The 17,165-nt window shown below is 35.5% G+C and overlaps 2 protein-coding genes and 1 long non-coding RNA gene across 4 annotated transcripts in view; all 3 read left to right on the forward strand.

Annotated features, from left to right (window-relative positions):
• The window catches only part of LOC119068327, a 134,481-nt gene that overhangs the window by 88,255 nt on the left and 29,061 nt on the right, over positions 1-17,165 (forward strand). The gene's annotated exons all lie outside the window — the stretch shown is intronic.
• The window catches only part of LOC119068317 (myosin heavy chain 95F), a 40,091-nt gene that overhangs the window by 18,964 nt on the left and 3,962 nt on the right, over positions 1-17,165 (forward strand). Inside the window, exons 3-19 of one of the 2 annotated variants that reach the window (XM_037171866.1) lie at positions 1,388-1,461; positions 1,527-1,656; positions 1,722-2,018; positions 2,081-2,208; positions 2,274-2,680; positions 2,749-2,906; positions 2,961-3,125; positions 3,184-3,407; positions 3,472-3,666; positions 3,731-3,955; positions 4,017-4,224; positions 5,852-6,093; positions 6,164-6,262; positions 6,320-6,441; positions 6,504-6,594; positions 8,033-8,172; positions 8,395-8,445. In XM_037171866.1, coding sequence (XP_037027761.1) covers positions 1,388-1,461; positions 1,527-1,656; positions 1,722-2,018; positions 2,081-2,208; positions 2,274-2,680; positions 2,749-2,906; positions 2,961-3,125; positions 3,184-3,407; positions 3,472-3,666; positions 3,731-3,955; positions 4,017-4,224; positions 5,852-6,093; positions 6,164-6,262; positions 6,320-6,441; positions 6,504-6,594; positions 8,033-8,172; positions 8,395-8,445 — 2,956 coding nt within the window. The remainder of the gene's footprint in view (positions 1-1,387; positions 1,462-1,526; positions 1,657-1,721; positions 2,019-2,080; positions 2,209-2,273; positions 2,681-2,748; positions 2,907-2,960; positions 3,126-3,183; positions 3,408-3,471; positions 3,667-3,730; positions 3,956-4,016; positions 4,225-5,851; positions 6,094-6,163; positions 6,263-6,319; positions 6,442-6,503; positions 6,595-8,032; positions 8,173-8,394; positions 8,446-17,165) is intronic. The other variant, XM_037171868.1, reaches the window with a different exon arrangement.
• Positions 13,984-15,105, forward strand: LOC119068324 (BTB/POZ domain-containing protein KCTD12). Its single transcript, XM_037171879.1, has one exon. The coding sequence runs from the start codon at positions 14,362-14,364 to the stop codon at positions 15,064-15,066; it is 705 nt and encodes a 234-aa protein (XP_037027774.1). The 5' UTR covers positions 13,984-14,361; the 3' UTR covers positions 15,067-15,105.

Genomic DNA, 17,165 nt, shown 5'->3' on the forward strand with positions numbered 1-17,165 from the left:
TCACTTGCGTTTTCCAAGATACACACAGTCGATTTAATTATTATTGAATAACACAGAGAAGAGTTACCGAACAATATGACTATATAGAAATGTATTAGACGGCAAAAATGTATATTGAGGCGACTGTTATAATTGGCGATATGGTTTCGTTATTATATGTGACCTAAGTTCACAATACTTTTTTTTAATGATCTCGCAAGAGACTAAAGATACGCAGCGACTTAATGATGTTAATGTCGACTTCTTTGCTGCTAATTTCTAATTAAATTCAGTAAGAATTTTAATCAATGCATATGAAAGGCTATACAGGGTTCGTTTACAAAGTTGAACGAATTATAAGAAAAATTGAATTTAAAATTGAAGTTGAAGTCAGCACAAGTTCACCATTTTTTTTTCTTTCGATCAATAATCCCAAACGCTTTCTACTTATATCTTGTAGTTTTAAGAAAGAGGCAGAAATACTTAATTTTCATTTGTCTTATAATTTGCTAATTGCGGTTCGGATATCGGAAAAACCTGGAGTTTGAGTATAGGAATTTATTAAAAAAAAAACTCATTCTAGTACGTCAGTTTGAAAATCGAACTTCCTTTAATAAGTAATTAGTAAACATGGACCCAAATTTTATTTAATCAAAGTTATTGAGAATATTCATTATTTTAGTAGAAAGAAATCCTGTTGGCTCATATGACACTTAATCAAACCAGAACCCCACTATCCAGAGTGATTTTAATTTTTCTCAATACAACATTTATATAGCCTCTCATATCGTCGTGTCCTGTTACATGCAATAACCATTTGTAATGCAGGTGCTTTTCGGTTATGAAAACTTTGAAAGCCTTTTTAAATCTAATTGGATTTGTTTCGTCCTCATAACACAAACGGTGACAAATGGTGACATCGTTATAGAAACTACACCAAAATATCTAGATGTATAGAAAACGTGAAAATTGTTGGCCATGAATACTATTTCCCAAAAATGCATTGAGTGTAAAATAGATTGTTGTCAGACTTCAGACTCTGAACTTTTAATGTAAACAATCTGTGATAATGCTCAGTATCAACTGTAAAATGTATTTCATTTGTTTTAATGTAACGTCCAGATTATGTTCGTTTATAATTTAGTCTGAAATCGTGATATAACAAGTTAGAATGAGTGCCACCTAAATATTTTAATTTAATATCGTAGACGTCCTTGACTGGAGTCAAACAAGAGGTGAAATATCAAATTGGAATCACTTTCTTTATATCTGCTGCCATTTCATCTAAAAATTCAAATACCAACAGTGTCTAGTGTTTTCTTTATAAAATCTGTTACTTCATTAGTTTAACCATGCATTTCGTTGGATGGCCCATATAATTGTAACATTGATTTTTTCTAATTCATAGGTGAGCTTATGTTCCTCAACGAAGCAACGTTTCTAGATAATTTAAGAACCCGATACTTTAAGGATAAAATCTATGTAAGACTCAACTTATTAACATTTGCTCTGTGACAATTTTTTACTTCAATGAATTACTTTTGTAGACATACGTAGCTAATATCCTGATTGCAGTAAATCCGTACAAAGAAATACGGGATCTATATTCAGATGGAACCATTGTCAGATACAAAGGAAAATCTTTGGGCGAATTACCACCGCATGTTTTTGCAATTGGTATGTGTCCCATCAATAAATGGAAAAAATTATCTGATTTACTAAACTGAAATCTTTCTAAACAGCCGACAAGGCGATCAGAGACATGAAAGTCCTGAAACTGTCTCAATCAATCATTGTGTCGGGCGAAAGTGGAGCAGGAAAAACAGAGTCTACCAAATATCTGTTGAAGTATTTATGTCATTCAATGGCAGCAGCTGGACCAATTGAACAAAAAATCCTGGACGCAAATCCCATTTTGGAAGCGTTTGGCAATGCCAAAACGACGCGGAACAACAACAGTTCGCGATTTGGTAAATTTATTGAGGTCCATTATGATGCAAAGTGTCAAGTGGTCGGTGGACATATATCTCACTATTTAGGTAAGTGGTTATCGCTGCGATTCGTTGCCGTGTGGTTTATTAATTATTGTTCGTATTAACAGTTGAGAAAAGTCGGATATGTACACAAAGTCCTGAGGAGAGAAACTATCATGTCTTCTACATGCTTTGTGCTGGAGCAACTCAACAGCTGAGAGATAAATTGTCACTGGGAAAACCAGACGACTACAGAGTAAGAATTGCAATCCATTTTGCAGCTCTCAATGCGATTACTTACGTTCTTTAACTTAACCGTAGTATCTGTCTGGCTGCACCCAATTCTTTGCTAGTAAAAATACCGACAAGAAGATTCCCGTTGCTCAAAAATCCAAAAGTCATCAAACGAAAGGGCCACTATCCGATCCGATACTGGACGATTACGACGATTTCCAAATGTTAGATCAGGCACTCACCCGACTCGGACTGACAGAGCAAACTAAGTTTGAAATTTATGCATTGGTGGCTGCAGTTTTACATTTGGGAAACGTTTGTTTCGAAGACAATCCCGAAGATACGCGCGGTGGTTGTCAGGTTTCTAAAGCATCCGAACCATCGATGGCAATTGCAGCAAAATTAATTGGTGTGGACTCGTTTGAATTGCGACAAGCCTTAGTATCTAGAGTGATGCAAAGTAAGGGAGGTGGTGTTAAAGGCACCGTCATCATGTAAGTCAAGTTTTTCTTGTTTTCCTTCCATCGAAACAAAATGCTCACCACGTAAATCTTTCCTGTAGGGTTCCACTTAAGATCTACGAAGCCAATAGTGCTCGAGATGCTCTGGCAAAGGCATTGTATAGTCGATTATTCGATCATATTGTATCGAACATCAATCAGAGCATTCCATTCAAAGCTTCCAGTTACTATATTGGAGTATTGGACATTGCTGGTTTCGGTAAGACGGTTTTTTCAGCCGATTGGTCGAATGTTTCACAATTTTCTTTTGCAGAATATTTTACGGTCAATTCGTTCGAACAATTCTGCATCAATTACTGCAATGAGAAATTGCAAAAATTCTTCAACGACAACATTTTGAAACATGAACAAGAGCTGTACCGTCGTGAAGGACTGAATGTACCGGAAATCAAGTTCACCGACAACCAGGACATTATAGGTAAAATAGTCCCAAGCCACAGTCGTGTCATATGATAGTCACTGTAACATCTTAACAGAACTGATCGAGTCCAAATCGACGGGAATATTCACACTTCTTGACGAGGAATCTAAACTACCGAAACCATCGTTCGCTCATTTTACGTCTGAAGTTCATAGCTCCTGGAACAATCATCCACGGCTGTCGTTCCCTCGCCTATCTCGTTTGAAGGCGCATCGAACGCTACGAGACGAGGAAGGCTTTTTGGTACGACATTTTGCTGGTGCCGTTTGTTATAACACCGTAAGTTAATTTTGTACTTTCCTTACTGACAATTTAAGCAAAATTCCTTGGATTATCCTTTCAGAATCAATTTATTGAAAAGAACAACGATGCACTGCATGCATCCTTAGAGTTCTTGGTTCAAGAGTCAGCTAATCCGCTTCTGAAAGTTTTGTTTGCTAATGGAAATTCAGCATCTCGCGGTAAATTGAATTTTATATCGGTCGGTTCGAAATTCAAAACGCAACTGGGTGAACTGATGGAAAAATTGGAGAAAAATGTGAGTGAACTGCGGTTCCGATTTGAAACGAATCAAATTTGAGTAATCTCTCACCTCATTTTAGGGTACAAATTTCGTTCGTTGCATAAAGCCAAATAGTAAAATGGTCGATCACGAATTCGACGGATGCTTGGCACTGGCCCAATTAAATTGTTCGGGAACGACATCTGTGCTGGAATTGATGGAATACGGTTATCCATCGAGAGTACCATTTTCGGAGCTGTACAACATGTATAAGTCGTACTTGCCACCGGAGCTAGTGCGCTTGGAACCAAAGACATTCTGCGAGGTATGCTTAACGACACATTCTGTCGGTATATATCGGACCAATATTAATGCATTTTCTTTAGGCAATGCTACACTCGCTCAAACTGAACAACAAAGATTTCAAATTCGGCATCACAAAAGTGTTTTTCCGTCCGGGAAAATTCATTGAATTCGATCGCATTATGAAATCGGATCCGGAGAATTTAAGAGCCATTGTTGCGAATGTTAAGAAGTGGTTGGTGCGATCCAGATGGATTAAGTCGGCCTTCTGTGCTATTTGTGTTATTAAAAGTAAGTCAACACAATCGTATTGGTTCTGTCAGTGAAGGACAGATTAAAGAGAATTTTTTGAATGTTTACCGAGAGCCCAACTTTAAAGTAAAATGGCTTTCGACTGAATCAGATGTAATATGCTTGATAAAGCCTATTCCGAGCTTTGACTAAAGGTTTAAGTCTATAAGACTGTCAATTTTCGACTGCTGACGCACTCAAATACTAGTAATACAAATATTGACCGAAATTGATCACACGTCAAGTTTACTAGACCAGTGCGCCACGGCAATTTGAGTCTCTCATACGTTCACAGTTTGAAACATATGCGAAAAATTATACGAAAAACATTTGTTCTACGACTTTTGCTATTTAGCTCTAGAAAGAAGGTAGGCCTAGTCAGCAGACCCACATGAGCAGAAAATCCCAATCAAAATGAAGGTATTGAAGCCGAACGAAGAATGTAATTGAAAGATAACATTTTCTTTGGCGGGTTGGGCTTGCCTGAGAAGTTGACAATTCGAAAATTTGAGTTGTCGGGCACGTTCAACCGGCCAAGAATAATTTTAGTCCATTCTATTCTTCATTCGACTCCCATACCTTCATTTGGACATCAATTTGTTTTTATTACGATTTGCGGTTGCTGGGATATACACTTGGGCACGGCAGAGTAAAATAAACTTTACTCTGTCATGACTTGGGCTACCCACGTTTAAGCCCGTCTAAGACTAAGAAAATAAAAATTGGAGAAACGAGCCGTGGGGCATTCGTCTCCTTGCTTGTACTGTATGAATGCGTTATACTGTACGTTCGGTTCAAAAAGTTACATCTTCAATCGCTTGTAACTTTTATATAAACCATCCCCTTGCAAGCTAAGGAAGCTTAAGGAATTATATTTCAATCAAAGACTGTTTCACTTACTTATTATGAAATAAAAACAGTGCAATCATCCTCCTCCCCACAACACAAATAAGAACAAAACTAACAATTAAATTTGGTTCACTAATTCGTAGCGACACATTCACAAACACTATCATTTACGCCAGCAACTTTGCAATATAAATATCCATTCATCAAGGCAAATAATGCAGAAACTAAAGCTGGAATAAATTGTGCAGATGTATTCAGCTGTTTGGAAATATTTGAAACCTTTCAGAGAGAGTCGTAAGTACCGAACATTTATGGTGCAAAAACTAGCATGCCGAAAGATCTACCATTCATTCACCATAATCAACTTAAATACAAAAACAAAAAGTATATTTTCGATTCATTATATGGCTGCTAATGGGAAAATGACGATTTTGGAGGACTCTCGACAGAGGATTTTTCACATTTAGCTGCTATTCAATAAAAGGAAAAGAATTTCTTTTTGTGTATATTCAAGTTAGTTCTGGTGGATCAATGGCACTTATGTCAGCATGCAGCGTTTTTTCAACCGAAATGTTCAGTATTTACGACGATGTATTTATTATGTGCAACTTGATACAATTCAGTTTGGAAGTCGATTTTTTTAACGTTGCGGCTTTAGCGTCGCTTCCTCCAAAACTACCTTGCAATCTGACCACCGTCACTGTGTTCTTTTCCGATCCACTAAGAATCTAATGATTCAAATGATCAGCTCGAATAACTAATTCAAACACCATTTCAGTTAAGAATCGTATCAAATATCGCAACAAATGCATTCTCTTGGCACAAAAGATAATCCGTGGATATCTAGCACGTAAACAGCATCAGCCTCGCTACAAGGGAATCATGAAAATCAAGGCGATCAAAGTGAACCTGTCGAAAACGGAAGAGATAGCCAATCAATTGCGAAACAATAAAGATTCTATTCTCAAACAAGTCAAAGACGTTGAACAATTGATTGATCGATCGGTGGCAAAAATTAAGGTAAATTTTGGTTGATGAAGATGCATGGCATTACGTGGAGTGTATAAGTAAATAATTTGCGTATTCACAGACGGATCGAAAAATCAAAGCAAAAGAAATCGACGAGATGTACGCCGATATAATGGTCAAAATTGATAATCAGAACAATCTGCTTCGATCACAGCTACAGGTATGCGTACAATAACTCACTGTTCAGTGCAAACATTTCTTTAAACGTCCAATTTAGGATCAACGTCAAGCCGAAGAACAGGAAAGACTTCGGAAGATACAGGAAGCGATTGAAATTCAACGGAAAATCAAAGAGGAAGAGGAACGCGTTATACGCCAAGAGGAAGAGAACCGAAAGAAGTATGGAAATGTCGTTTGTTGTATGTAAATTGTGTTTAATTTCTTTTGTGGAATCTTTGTAGGAGGGCAGAGATTGAGGCAAGACGTAAGGCCGAAGAACAGGAACGAAAACGTCAAGAAGAGGAGGATCGAAAGGCAGCTTTAGCTTTACAGGTAATTTTTTTAAGAGAATAAAATTTGAGAATTTGTTTCCATGCGAAATTGAGAATCAAAAAATTTTACTGTTGATATGATGGCCTTCCTTTAAAAGGATATGACAAAGTCTTTAATACTGTCAGTATTACCTGATAAACTCTCACAGCCTGTTACAAACCATTCATTAGCAAAATTTATATTTTCTTCGCCAACTTGCATTCATCTAGATTTGCTTCATATATCTCTTCGACTTCTTTAAACTAATACCGAACGTTGGACACTTTCTGTCAAGAAATTTCTTCGAATATACGTAGGTGTGACGGATAATATTTTCTTGCTAAATTGTTCCTTTTAACTGGGTCAATACTTTGCATAGAAAATTGGGAAGGTACTTTAAAAGCATTCTAAATATCTTACCAGCATGCGTACCACAGCAAAATCATTAAACCTGTTACTTCTTTTGCGGAAAGTACCTCTTAGTGTTTGGTACAAAATCTGTCACTTCAATCATCACACAGTTTTTTTTGGTTTCTATTGCTTTTCGGATGCACGGGAACCGTTAGAAGTTCGCCGAAATTATACATTTTTCACCCATACTTTCAACTGCTCGTAACTCAGTGTGGATAAGTTTTAAACCCATTAAGACCCAATCTGCCCTGAAAGTACATGCAATTACCTTTCTAATGACACCCCACACGACCTTGTAGGCTTCGTGGCCTACGAGATATTTCCATAAGAAAAGTGCATGTTTTCAGTTTTTGGTCACCCCTCACTAGCGACACAAGCTTAGACGAATTTTTTTGAAAGTGGTTTTGGCATCTAGGGACTAATACCTATCTAGGCATATATCAAAAAATCCACTAGAAAATGCTGTTTTTCAAAAGAATCGCTCAATTTAAGTTGGTTCGAATGGATAGCGGAGAAAAAGTGCAGAATTAGGAGAATTTTCAACGTTTTATGTCTATTTTCTGCTGAATTTTCGACTCGAAAACACTTATAGACCGAGAGCCCACATACTTGTCTGTCCTTCATTAGACCGTGGATTGAAACTTATGTCAAATTACTGCGCTAAACATTGGTTCTGCAGTTAGTATTAGAAGGGCCCTAACGAGAGTTGGCTTATGCCTAATTTTATGTCTTGGCTGTCACGCATAGCAGAACATCTAAATTGATATGAAAATGATGTTACGATTCCCATTCGGCATAGGTTTCAAACCGTGCCCTTAAGAGGTACTGATATGCGTGTGGGGTCGACACTGTGGGGTCGACACTCATTTTATTGATAGAGAAGATTAAAGGTCTCTTGATAATCCAATTCCAGAAAAAATCGACGATTACCGTAGTATGATAGATGCTGTAGTAGTTACTTTAGTGTATGGTGTTGCACGGAGCTTATCGCCTCAATTTGCTACAATTTCAACTAGTTTTCTAAAACTGCAAACATTTTCATTCCCAGGCTCAACTAGAAAAAGAGGCTCAAGAAGACACAAAATACCGTCAGCAATTGCAACAGGAACGACGTGATCATGAATTGGCGTTACGCCTGGCCCAAGAATCAAATGGACAAGTAGAAGAAAGTCCCCCACTTATGCGAAAGTAAGTTGACTATTTTTTGCCTAAATTAATGTTTTCAACTTTTGTGCTGTTTTTCTTACCATTGTATCGTAAGAACACATATTTCGTCTGAGTCAAATGTGCAACGAAATTGCACCGTCTCAAAATACCAATTACCGTGTTAGATCTAGACAACAAATTACTTTTTAATTTTAACCATATAATATTCAAATATTTTTATTTTCAAATTATTATTTCTCCCAGCGGAATAAACGATGTTACATCCATGAGTAACACACACAACAGACTGATAAGGTACTTGAATGTTCTTTGTTGAATGTTTTGCACGGTTGATAAAATTTCTTGTGTTTTTTTCCCAATATTTTTGATGTTTGAGGTATAAGAAACTGGGATTAAATTTCAATGGGCGCTCCACTGGTTTCTCATATCTCCAGGTTTTTTTTATTACCGGTTGCTTAAACGTCTTTAAGTAATAAACTAAAATGTTAATCAACTGTTGCATTAATGACGCTAGATTTTTGTTTAGTTTGAAACTACTGTCTTAATTCGATCGAAGGCATTGTGTCGATTGGAACTTTCCACTATTTAAAAGCTTATTGATTGTTCCGACATATGAGAAAAACAATTTATTTGATCAGCATGTGTACTAATTAGCATTTAACATTAATTAATTAGTTTGAAACAGGTTAAACAACAGGTTCAGATAGATACGCATATCTCTAAACTAATCTTCGTTATTCCCCGAAAATTTGTCATCCTGGATTTTGATTCATTATTTCTGTGCAATGAAGAAATTAAGATCTGGCTATGTTTACCATTTTATTTCATTGGTACTGTTAGATGATGCAACAACATTGCAGTGACAGTTATATCTTCTCTATTTTTTTTTTGTTGGTAAAATGAACGAAGTTCTGGTTTTGGTGGTAATAATTTTCTTCTATTGCTGGGCGCCGGATATCGTTGTTTTATGTAAACATGCAACCTCATGTGGCTTGTAACGCTCTGGTCAGCCTAATACAATAGTACAATTTCAGCGCTACCACTTTCCTACTTTGTCCTTCTTTTTGGAAATTCGTCCTACTGTCCTGAGTCCTACTCAAGTTTGTTAAGCAAATCCGAATTATTCTATTGTTCGAAACATTCGCCTTTCTGTAGTCGACTGGATGTGTAGCAGTTTACTTTAGTAAGAGTAAATCTCGCGATGAGAAGTCACCTCATCTGTAATTCTTTTACAAGTCATTGCAAAATTTTTAAGAGACCTCCCCCACATCACTATTATTTGTGTTGAATTTTTTAAGATCTTACTGGATGGATAGTTCAATTTTTGCTAAGCTTTGACTGTATTTGGCTTCGCTGTTAGAGAGAGCAATGGCGTTGCCGTTTCTGATACCAATAGTTTTCTAATTAGAATATAACTTACATCGCTCTTCCTCTTTCAAGAGGTTTATTGTGATCGACATAAAATCACAAACTTTAAAGGAATTGCCTGACGTTATAAACCACCGATTTTTCATAATACTTTCTCTATAACGAACACGATCGTTCCAATGAACTAAATGCTTTCAAAACTTGATTCCAAAACCACAGCAAAACTCAAACATTTGAAATCTCGCATTGAGCTTTGTATTCGTGTGAAATAAATAAATCTTCGGTTTCGACTGTTTTGCTGACTATTTAGCAAGAGTGAGTACTGCTAAAATATAAGAATTTGATTTTTCAGACACCAATCAACTCAGAGAAGGTTTACTTACAGAGGTTAGTCGCTTTGTATTGCTTTTGCAATGGTATAAAGTGTAGTTGACTCAAAATATAACCGAAAAGTGATTGAGAAAAAAAATTGTCCTACGTTTTCCACCATAGGACACGAAATTTGGAGAGGTACCTCTGCAATTTTGATAGCAAACTCAAAATAAATTGGCATCGTTGCTTGTTTTACAGTCCTCTGTTAAATTTTCAATATTTTCATCTCGTCTGTTGAGTTAGCTTCGTTAGCTTCCAACTCACTTCAGTCGACCACAACGGCTCACATAATCAAGAGAAATATAACACCAACCGACCTAAAATGTGTTGCTAAACAAATTATCTTCAGATATGTCCAGAAATGGAAAAATCCTTTTCGAACGACAAGCTAAGTTAAGTGAGACCGAAAACCAGTTGAATTTAATCAACGCACTCCAAGAACAGGCACAAAAACAGATTTTTTTTATGGCCAAAAAACCTCTTATTTTGGTTCCCGCAGAGGTAGTACCAACATAAAAAACTAAATTATATGAAAAATTCTGACTACTGCGTCGAGTAGGTACCTTATTTTAAATTTATTCTTGTGCCTGTTTTGGAGTGTGTTGATTTAACTGACCTCGGGGTCAGCTGTCAAAATTTAATGAATGTAAACCAAAATTGAGAGTCAGATTCTGCCTATAAACAAAATAAATTTGTTTTCAATTTTTCTCATTTTTACGTGTGAGACCACTTATACAAAAATCGCTCTACCATATTGCTCTTGAGTCCCGTTTTTAACTGATCATCGCTCTCCGTTAACATTGCAATCTCTAATAGCGGAATGCAACTGTCATCTCCTAAAAATAGTAAAATTTTAAGATCAGCTTTTGTTTGATTTGAATATATAAAGTTAGCTTTGTGAAATTGATTCGACGTATTAAGTGACATTCAAAATCTTCTACTTCATTTTTCAGCCATTTACTATGAAAATACTACAAAACTCTTGGCTTCCCTAATAGGAAGCAATAATGACAACGGTCTTTGCTATAATTAGTCATTTTCTATAACAGATGAGCTAATTTTTCATTTCCTTCACTCTTCGTTGGTCGACCAATTTTACATTCATAAAATCTTTAAGGCGAACGTAAGCAATATTTTTATTTGTTTTTATAGACCCACCCTAAGTCAATAAGTGTACACAGAGAGGTTCACAGAATGTTAACGTAAAACTCAGAATATTTTGACCAAGTTCAACAGTAGTCTTAAGAGGCACCAGTACTTTGCTGAAAAGCATACTTAGGGCGATTTTTAAATACTGGTTTTTAGTTTACTTTGATGATAAATACCTTTCGACCACGAATGCGTTAGCATTCAACAGAAAATAGATTTGGTTGTAGCAATTTGACCAGCTCTGAGAACAATGAGCAGCTTATGGAAATTTCATTAAACTGCTCACTTTTCTCAGAGCTGAACAAACGACTACAATCAAAACTAATTTTTATTTAAAGCCAACAGGTTCGTGATCGGAATTGCGGTCGTTTTCAAAAGAGATTCTGATGAAAAGATATTAACAAAAATGAAATAAAAAAAAAAAAAAATGAAATACGAAACACGCAAATGTAGGTCAAAATGGATAAAATTAGTACTTTCATGTAATGCTGACTCCAACAATATTCAATCCCATGCCATATATGATTTAGTCCATTAATCCAATAAATACAGCATCCCTCGACCTGGTCCGAGCTCACCCGAAGCCAGGCTACCTGAAACTGATTGGTTTAATTTTAATGTGACCTGAATTAACCTGAAATCTGATTCAACCTGAAAAATAATAATCTTGCCTGACAGGTCAGGTTTTACCTCATTTTTGATATTGTAATGTTTCCATTTTACATAGAAATTTCTAATTAAAATTTATGTCCAGTCAAGTAAGGTAAGATCAGGACACGTCAGGTCAACGGAAAATCAGGTCAGGTTCAAGTAATTATAGTGAGAAACCTGAAAATTACCTCTTTTCAAGTCGACTGTTTCAGTATTAGGTCAGGTCAAAATCCACCAGTTCCGACTCTGGATTTGCTATATCCATCGGTTTATGTAAAGTTTTAATCTTGGTTTATATATACATTTATTCTCAAAAGAACAACACTGTCATTACATTAATGACACAGTATACTCAACATGTATGAATAATTTAATTGTTTTGATTTCGTTTGATTTATGTCCGTCCCGGATCATAAGTGTGATTTTGTAATATTCGACAACTGTCTCTCACCACTTCCGTTACAATCTCTTGAATTACTGACTTATTAATTTTGAATTTTTGACAGAATTCTGCAAAAATTTTTGGTATTGTTCCTCTGGCACCCACCATGAGACCGATTACACTTAATTGTTTCAGTTTTAATTTGGTTTGAATATCGGCTATACATGGTTCGTATAATCGTTTCTTTTCTTCGTTCACTAACTCTGGTTGATTTTCGTCGTTTTCGAATCGAACTGTAGGATCCAATATATATCCATTTCGACTGTCTTCGTTGTATATGACTAAATCTACTCGTCTAATTGATCCGTCTGTACTGATACAAGTAAATTCTACCAACACTGTCCAATTTTTGCGTAATTCGTTTGCAAGCTGATTCACCACTCTATTGTGTCTGTTATGCCGTAAAAGTTCACCCTGGGGACATGATCCTAGAACGTGTGAAAGTGTTTCGATCTCGTTGCATGAATCAATTCGACAAAATTGAAAGTCCTGGTTTTTCTACTGATGGTCAACAAACTCTGTTAAAATTGGCTAGTCGACACTAGATCCTCGAATAAAATTTCCAATTGCAGCACTTCATCTTCATTGTCACTGTGCAGCAAAGTATAAATTGTAACATTCATTAATCATTTCAGTTTCCGCTTTGCACAAAAAAATAATTATCTCTGCGTATACTTAACAACTCTACCTTTCTCTCCTGTGAATTTTAAATCTGACACGAGAATGTGATGTGACCTGAAAGTGAAAATTCGCATGCTGTTTCCATCCAATCGAGTCGAAAAATTATGGCAAAACACAAAAAGAAAAAAATTAATATTTACGTAAATATTTATATTCTCATGAATTTATTAGCTATATAGTGCCATATGTTCAACGCAATGGTCGAATGTACCATTATACTCAGTATACGTTTCACCACAGTGTGTATTGTGGGTTCCTGTATGACAAGCGGTTGCATTCATCCCAACCCTTGTCATTGCCTCTGTTCAAAATTCCTCTTTACAGTATTTTGATCGTAAAATTAATGTCAAAATGAAGAGAAAAAAAATCGTCTAAGTAGTCGCTAACGACTTCTTCGTCAATAAAATAAACCATCGCTCTTATCTCGGAAATAACAATTCTCACTCTGTGAATACAGCATGAACCGTTCTTCCCGTTCCACGCATTTTAACGACTGACAAGTTTCGTAATGGTATTTCGAGGGGTGTCTTGGTAACTAGGGAATTTACACGTGGGATCGCTAATCGTTCTCTGACGCTAATTTATTTTCGGTTAACTGAAATTCCGGCTGAAATATTTATAACGTCTTTCGTTCATTGATTTTGCGATTGCATTTTACAGTAATTATGTTGCATGTCATTAAGATTCCCTGCGGTTTTATCACAGTCGGATATTCAATAATCTAACGAATAGAGTTAAATTTTCTGCATAAGAATGCAGAATGTCTCCGCTCATGGGTTTACCAACTTCAAATTTGCGAATTTTACAATTCGTTAACATTTCGGTTTTGTAGCTGTACAGAATGAAAACAATTTTTTTTTGCGGGATAGAAGCAAAAGAACAAAATAACAAAACAAAAAGGATGAAACGACTGGTCATACGCTCCATATCTATTATGGATCACCCGGAAAAATTGTTTTATTCCGTACACATTCCTACATAAATACATCGTACTTTCATGGTTCATGCACTGATAAATTGTGCACAGAAAAATACAGAGACTATACTCACACGTTTATTATCCCAAGTTTTCCCAAAAAAAAGTATAAATTCAACCATCCTATATAGCGCTGTGTAGTGTTTTAGGTCGACCCATTTTGCTTTGTAAATACAATATTGATTTTAGATGCTGCGCAGAAATTCAGCTCTCTGGGTTGTAGGTTTTTGATTCTAAAAGTGAGATGAAAATCTGCAAATTAGAGTGTTAAATGCAATATCTAAGCATCAGAAAAAGATGACGAGTATTTTTTGTCACTGAAAACGAACTAAAGAAGAGCATAAAAAAGCGTACGTCGGCCAAAGTATAACATAAAATATCTTTAAAAAGAATAACACGGGAAAAACTAACGAAAAACCGACATCTTTGTTTCTTCGGAGATATAACACAAAAAAATACAGTAAACTCTCGAGTGTGTTTGATCAACAATAACTAGTTTTAGTGATTACATTATCTATATAAATATAAAAATCAATCAAATAAAAAACTACAAAAAAACAACTAATAGACAATGTGTGAACGAATTGATAGTGATATAATTGAATTGAACGTTGGTGGGGTGCATTATACCACATCGTTAAAGACATTAACCAAGGATAAACAATCAAAGCTACAGGATATATTTGGCGAAAATACAGCCAATATTACGAAAGATGCAAAGGGTCGCTATTTTCTGGACCGTGACGGTGTATTATTTCGATATGTCTTAGACTATCTGCGTGACGAAGCCATATCATTGCCGGAAGGTTTCCGAGAGAATGGTCGATTGCGAAAGGAGGCTGAATATTTCAATTTAACCGGATTGATCAAAAATATGGACGCTCAAAGCCAGGAACATCAGTCCGGCTGCATTACGGTCGGCTATCGTGGCAGCTTTCAGTTCGGCAAGGACGGTCTGGCTGACGTTAAATTCCGTAAATTGTCACGCATTTTGGTGTGCGGACGTGTGGCCATATGTCGTGATGTGTTCGGTGAAACGTTAAACGAATCCCGTGATCCGGACCATGGCGGTCCGGATCGCTATACGTCGCGGTTCTTTTTGAAACATTGCTTCATCGAACAGGCATTCGATATGTTGCACGATTCTGGTTTTAAATTGGCTGGCAGTTGTGGATCGGGTACGTCGGCCGGTGCGAATGCTGAATTGAAACCGGGAGTCGATGCCGAAGAGAATCGATGGAATCATTATAATGAATTTGTTTTTATTCGGGATTAGGGGTAGACGGGATAAAACGGGTTAAATAAAATGATAAAATAAAAATTGAACGAACGTTATCACCCACTAAATTTTAAATCTATTGAAGAAAATATATCATTGAAAAATTGAAAATATATAAAAATGAAGAAAAAAAAGTATAAAACGTAACTACTAAAAGAGAAGCTATATAAATAAGTAAAATAAAAACTAAAACTAAAAAAAAATGAATCCATAAAAAGTATAAAAAGTAAAAAAATAAAAAATGAAAACAGTAAATTATAAAAATCCTCTATTCATCATTGAAAAAAAAGAAAAGAAAAATACTAACTATAACGTCTATGGATTTGAAATCATAAATTTATTTCCGATGATTTTTAACTGCAATAATCATAAACTATTTAAACAAAGAAAAAGTCGTAGTGAATTTAAAATTGATTTTAAAAGCAAACAATTTATTCAAAAAATAAAAAAACTTGTTTATGAAAAACGATTTACGCTTTTAACGATCCCTTTTGATGTTCTTCTCCGTCTTGGTGTTTATCGTTTATCTGTTTTTGTCGAATGCTTCTGACATCAAAACGATTCCTTTGCGTCAAATTCACAAAAAAAAAATGTTTTTCCATTTTTCATAAATCAACAGTGCTAGAATAACAAAACTATTGCTGGCTTTTGTGTATTATGCTTGCCAATTCTCCACATATATACAAAGCAATCAGCACAACGTTCACCACACAATGTTGATCGAATCAGTTTAAACATGCAAATGTAAACAACAAACATCGGTTTCCCAGCATCGTCGAACAGTCTCAGTTTGTTTGCGTGTAACACTCGAAATGATGTCCTAATTCCAAGTTTGTCGAGTCTTCCCACAGTATATTATAGTTTCATTTAGTATTCATACAATCCGTTTAAACCAATTTGTTTCCTAACATTTTCACAATTAAAGTATTCGGTGAACCTTTACCAATTCAATTAAACTGCTCGCTTTATTGTTGTTGATGAATTGTTTAGAAGTTCAATGTTTAGAGGTACAAAGCTTCTTTGTGTTCCTTCACAAGCGGCCAGTTTATCACATAATAATTACTTAATCGATTCGTTCTCACTTCAATAGTTATTAATGCAACCCAGTGTTAAATGCCTTTTAAGGAACTAGCCAGTACCTAAAAAAAACTCGTACATCAGAGTTTGATATAACAATTTTCACATGAAAAGGCATTAGGACATTAGAGTCCAAAGATATATTGTGTTAAATGGAAACACATACTAGTGTTCATAACTAATTTTTTGTCATTGTTGTCGATAAACGATGATTACATATCCACCCTGAAATTATCCACAAACTGCATGACGAAACCAATGCAAAGCCACAAGCTGTGACACATTCTAGCGTTCTCATGTTGGGAGATAATTTGTCGTATAGTTCTGGTGTTTCACATAAAACTGTTATCTAAACAGGATTTAGTCGTAAGTATATTATAGAGAGTATTGAGAGGTTCCAAAGGGTTTACACATGTCAGCACTTGGATTAAAATCTATTGGCAATGTTTCGCTACGTTCTAATTATACAAACAAAGTTAACCAAATTATGGAAATTGGATTACCTATTTGCTTGTTCATTTAGTTACCTGCAAAATCAATAAGGTCAAATGAAGATTATATGTGTCAAAGATGGGGACTGAATGGATTCTTCTTACTAACTGATATTGTTTTTGTTATCTGCATTCATGGTACAAATTTAGCGATAAGCTTTGGCTGGTTTTTGCTTATAGAGTAAAACTTATGCAACGAAGTAATAGATTTTGTTATCAATATTAGGCGATATATTTAGAGAAAAAATTAACAGATTGTATGATTTATGATAGTACTACGGTTGTCGTTTGTTAAATGTTCAAATTAACCGAAAACAGAGGAAACTTTTCGACGAACAAGTCAAACAGAATGAACTCGTTTCTTAACTCCAAACATTTTATTTCACGCCATAATAATCACAGGTGAAACGAGTTATTTTTAAACATGGCACATTAAACATTAAGAAAACATAAGCGAACAGGCATCTCTATTCGACATTTATGTAATTTTATCACTAAGTTTACGTTTCTGCTACAATCTGAAGAGAG

Source organism: Bradysia coprophila, assembly GCF_014529535.1.
Source record: "Bradysia coprophila strain Holo2 chromosome X unlocalized genomic scaffold, BU_Bcop_v1 contig_173, whole genome shotgun sequence".
Taxonomy (NCBI): Eukaryota; Metazoa; Arthropoda; class Insecta; order Diptera; family Sciaridae; genus Bradysia; species Bradysia coprophila.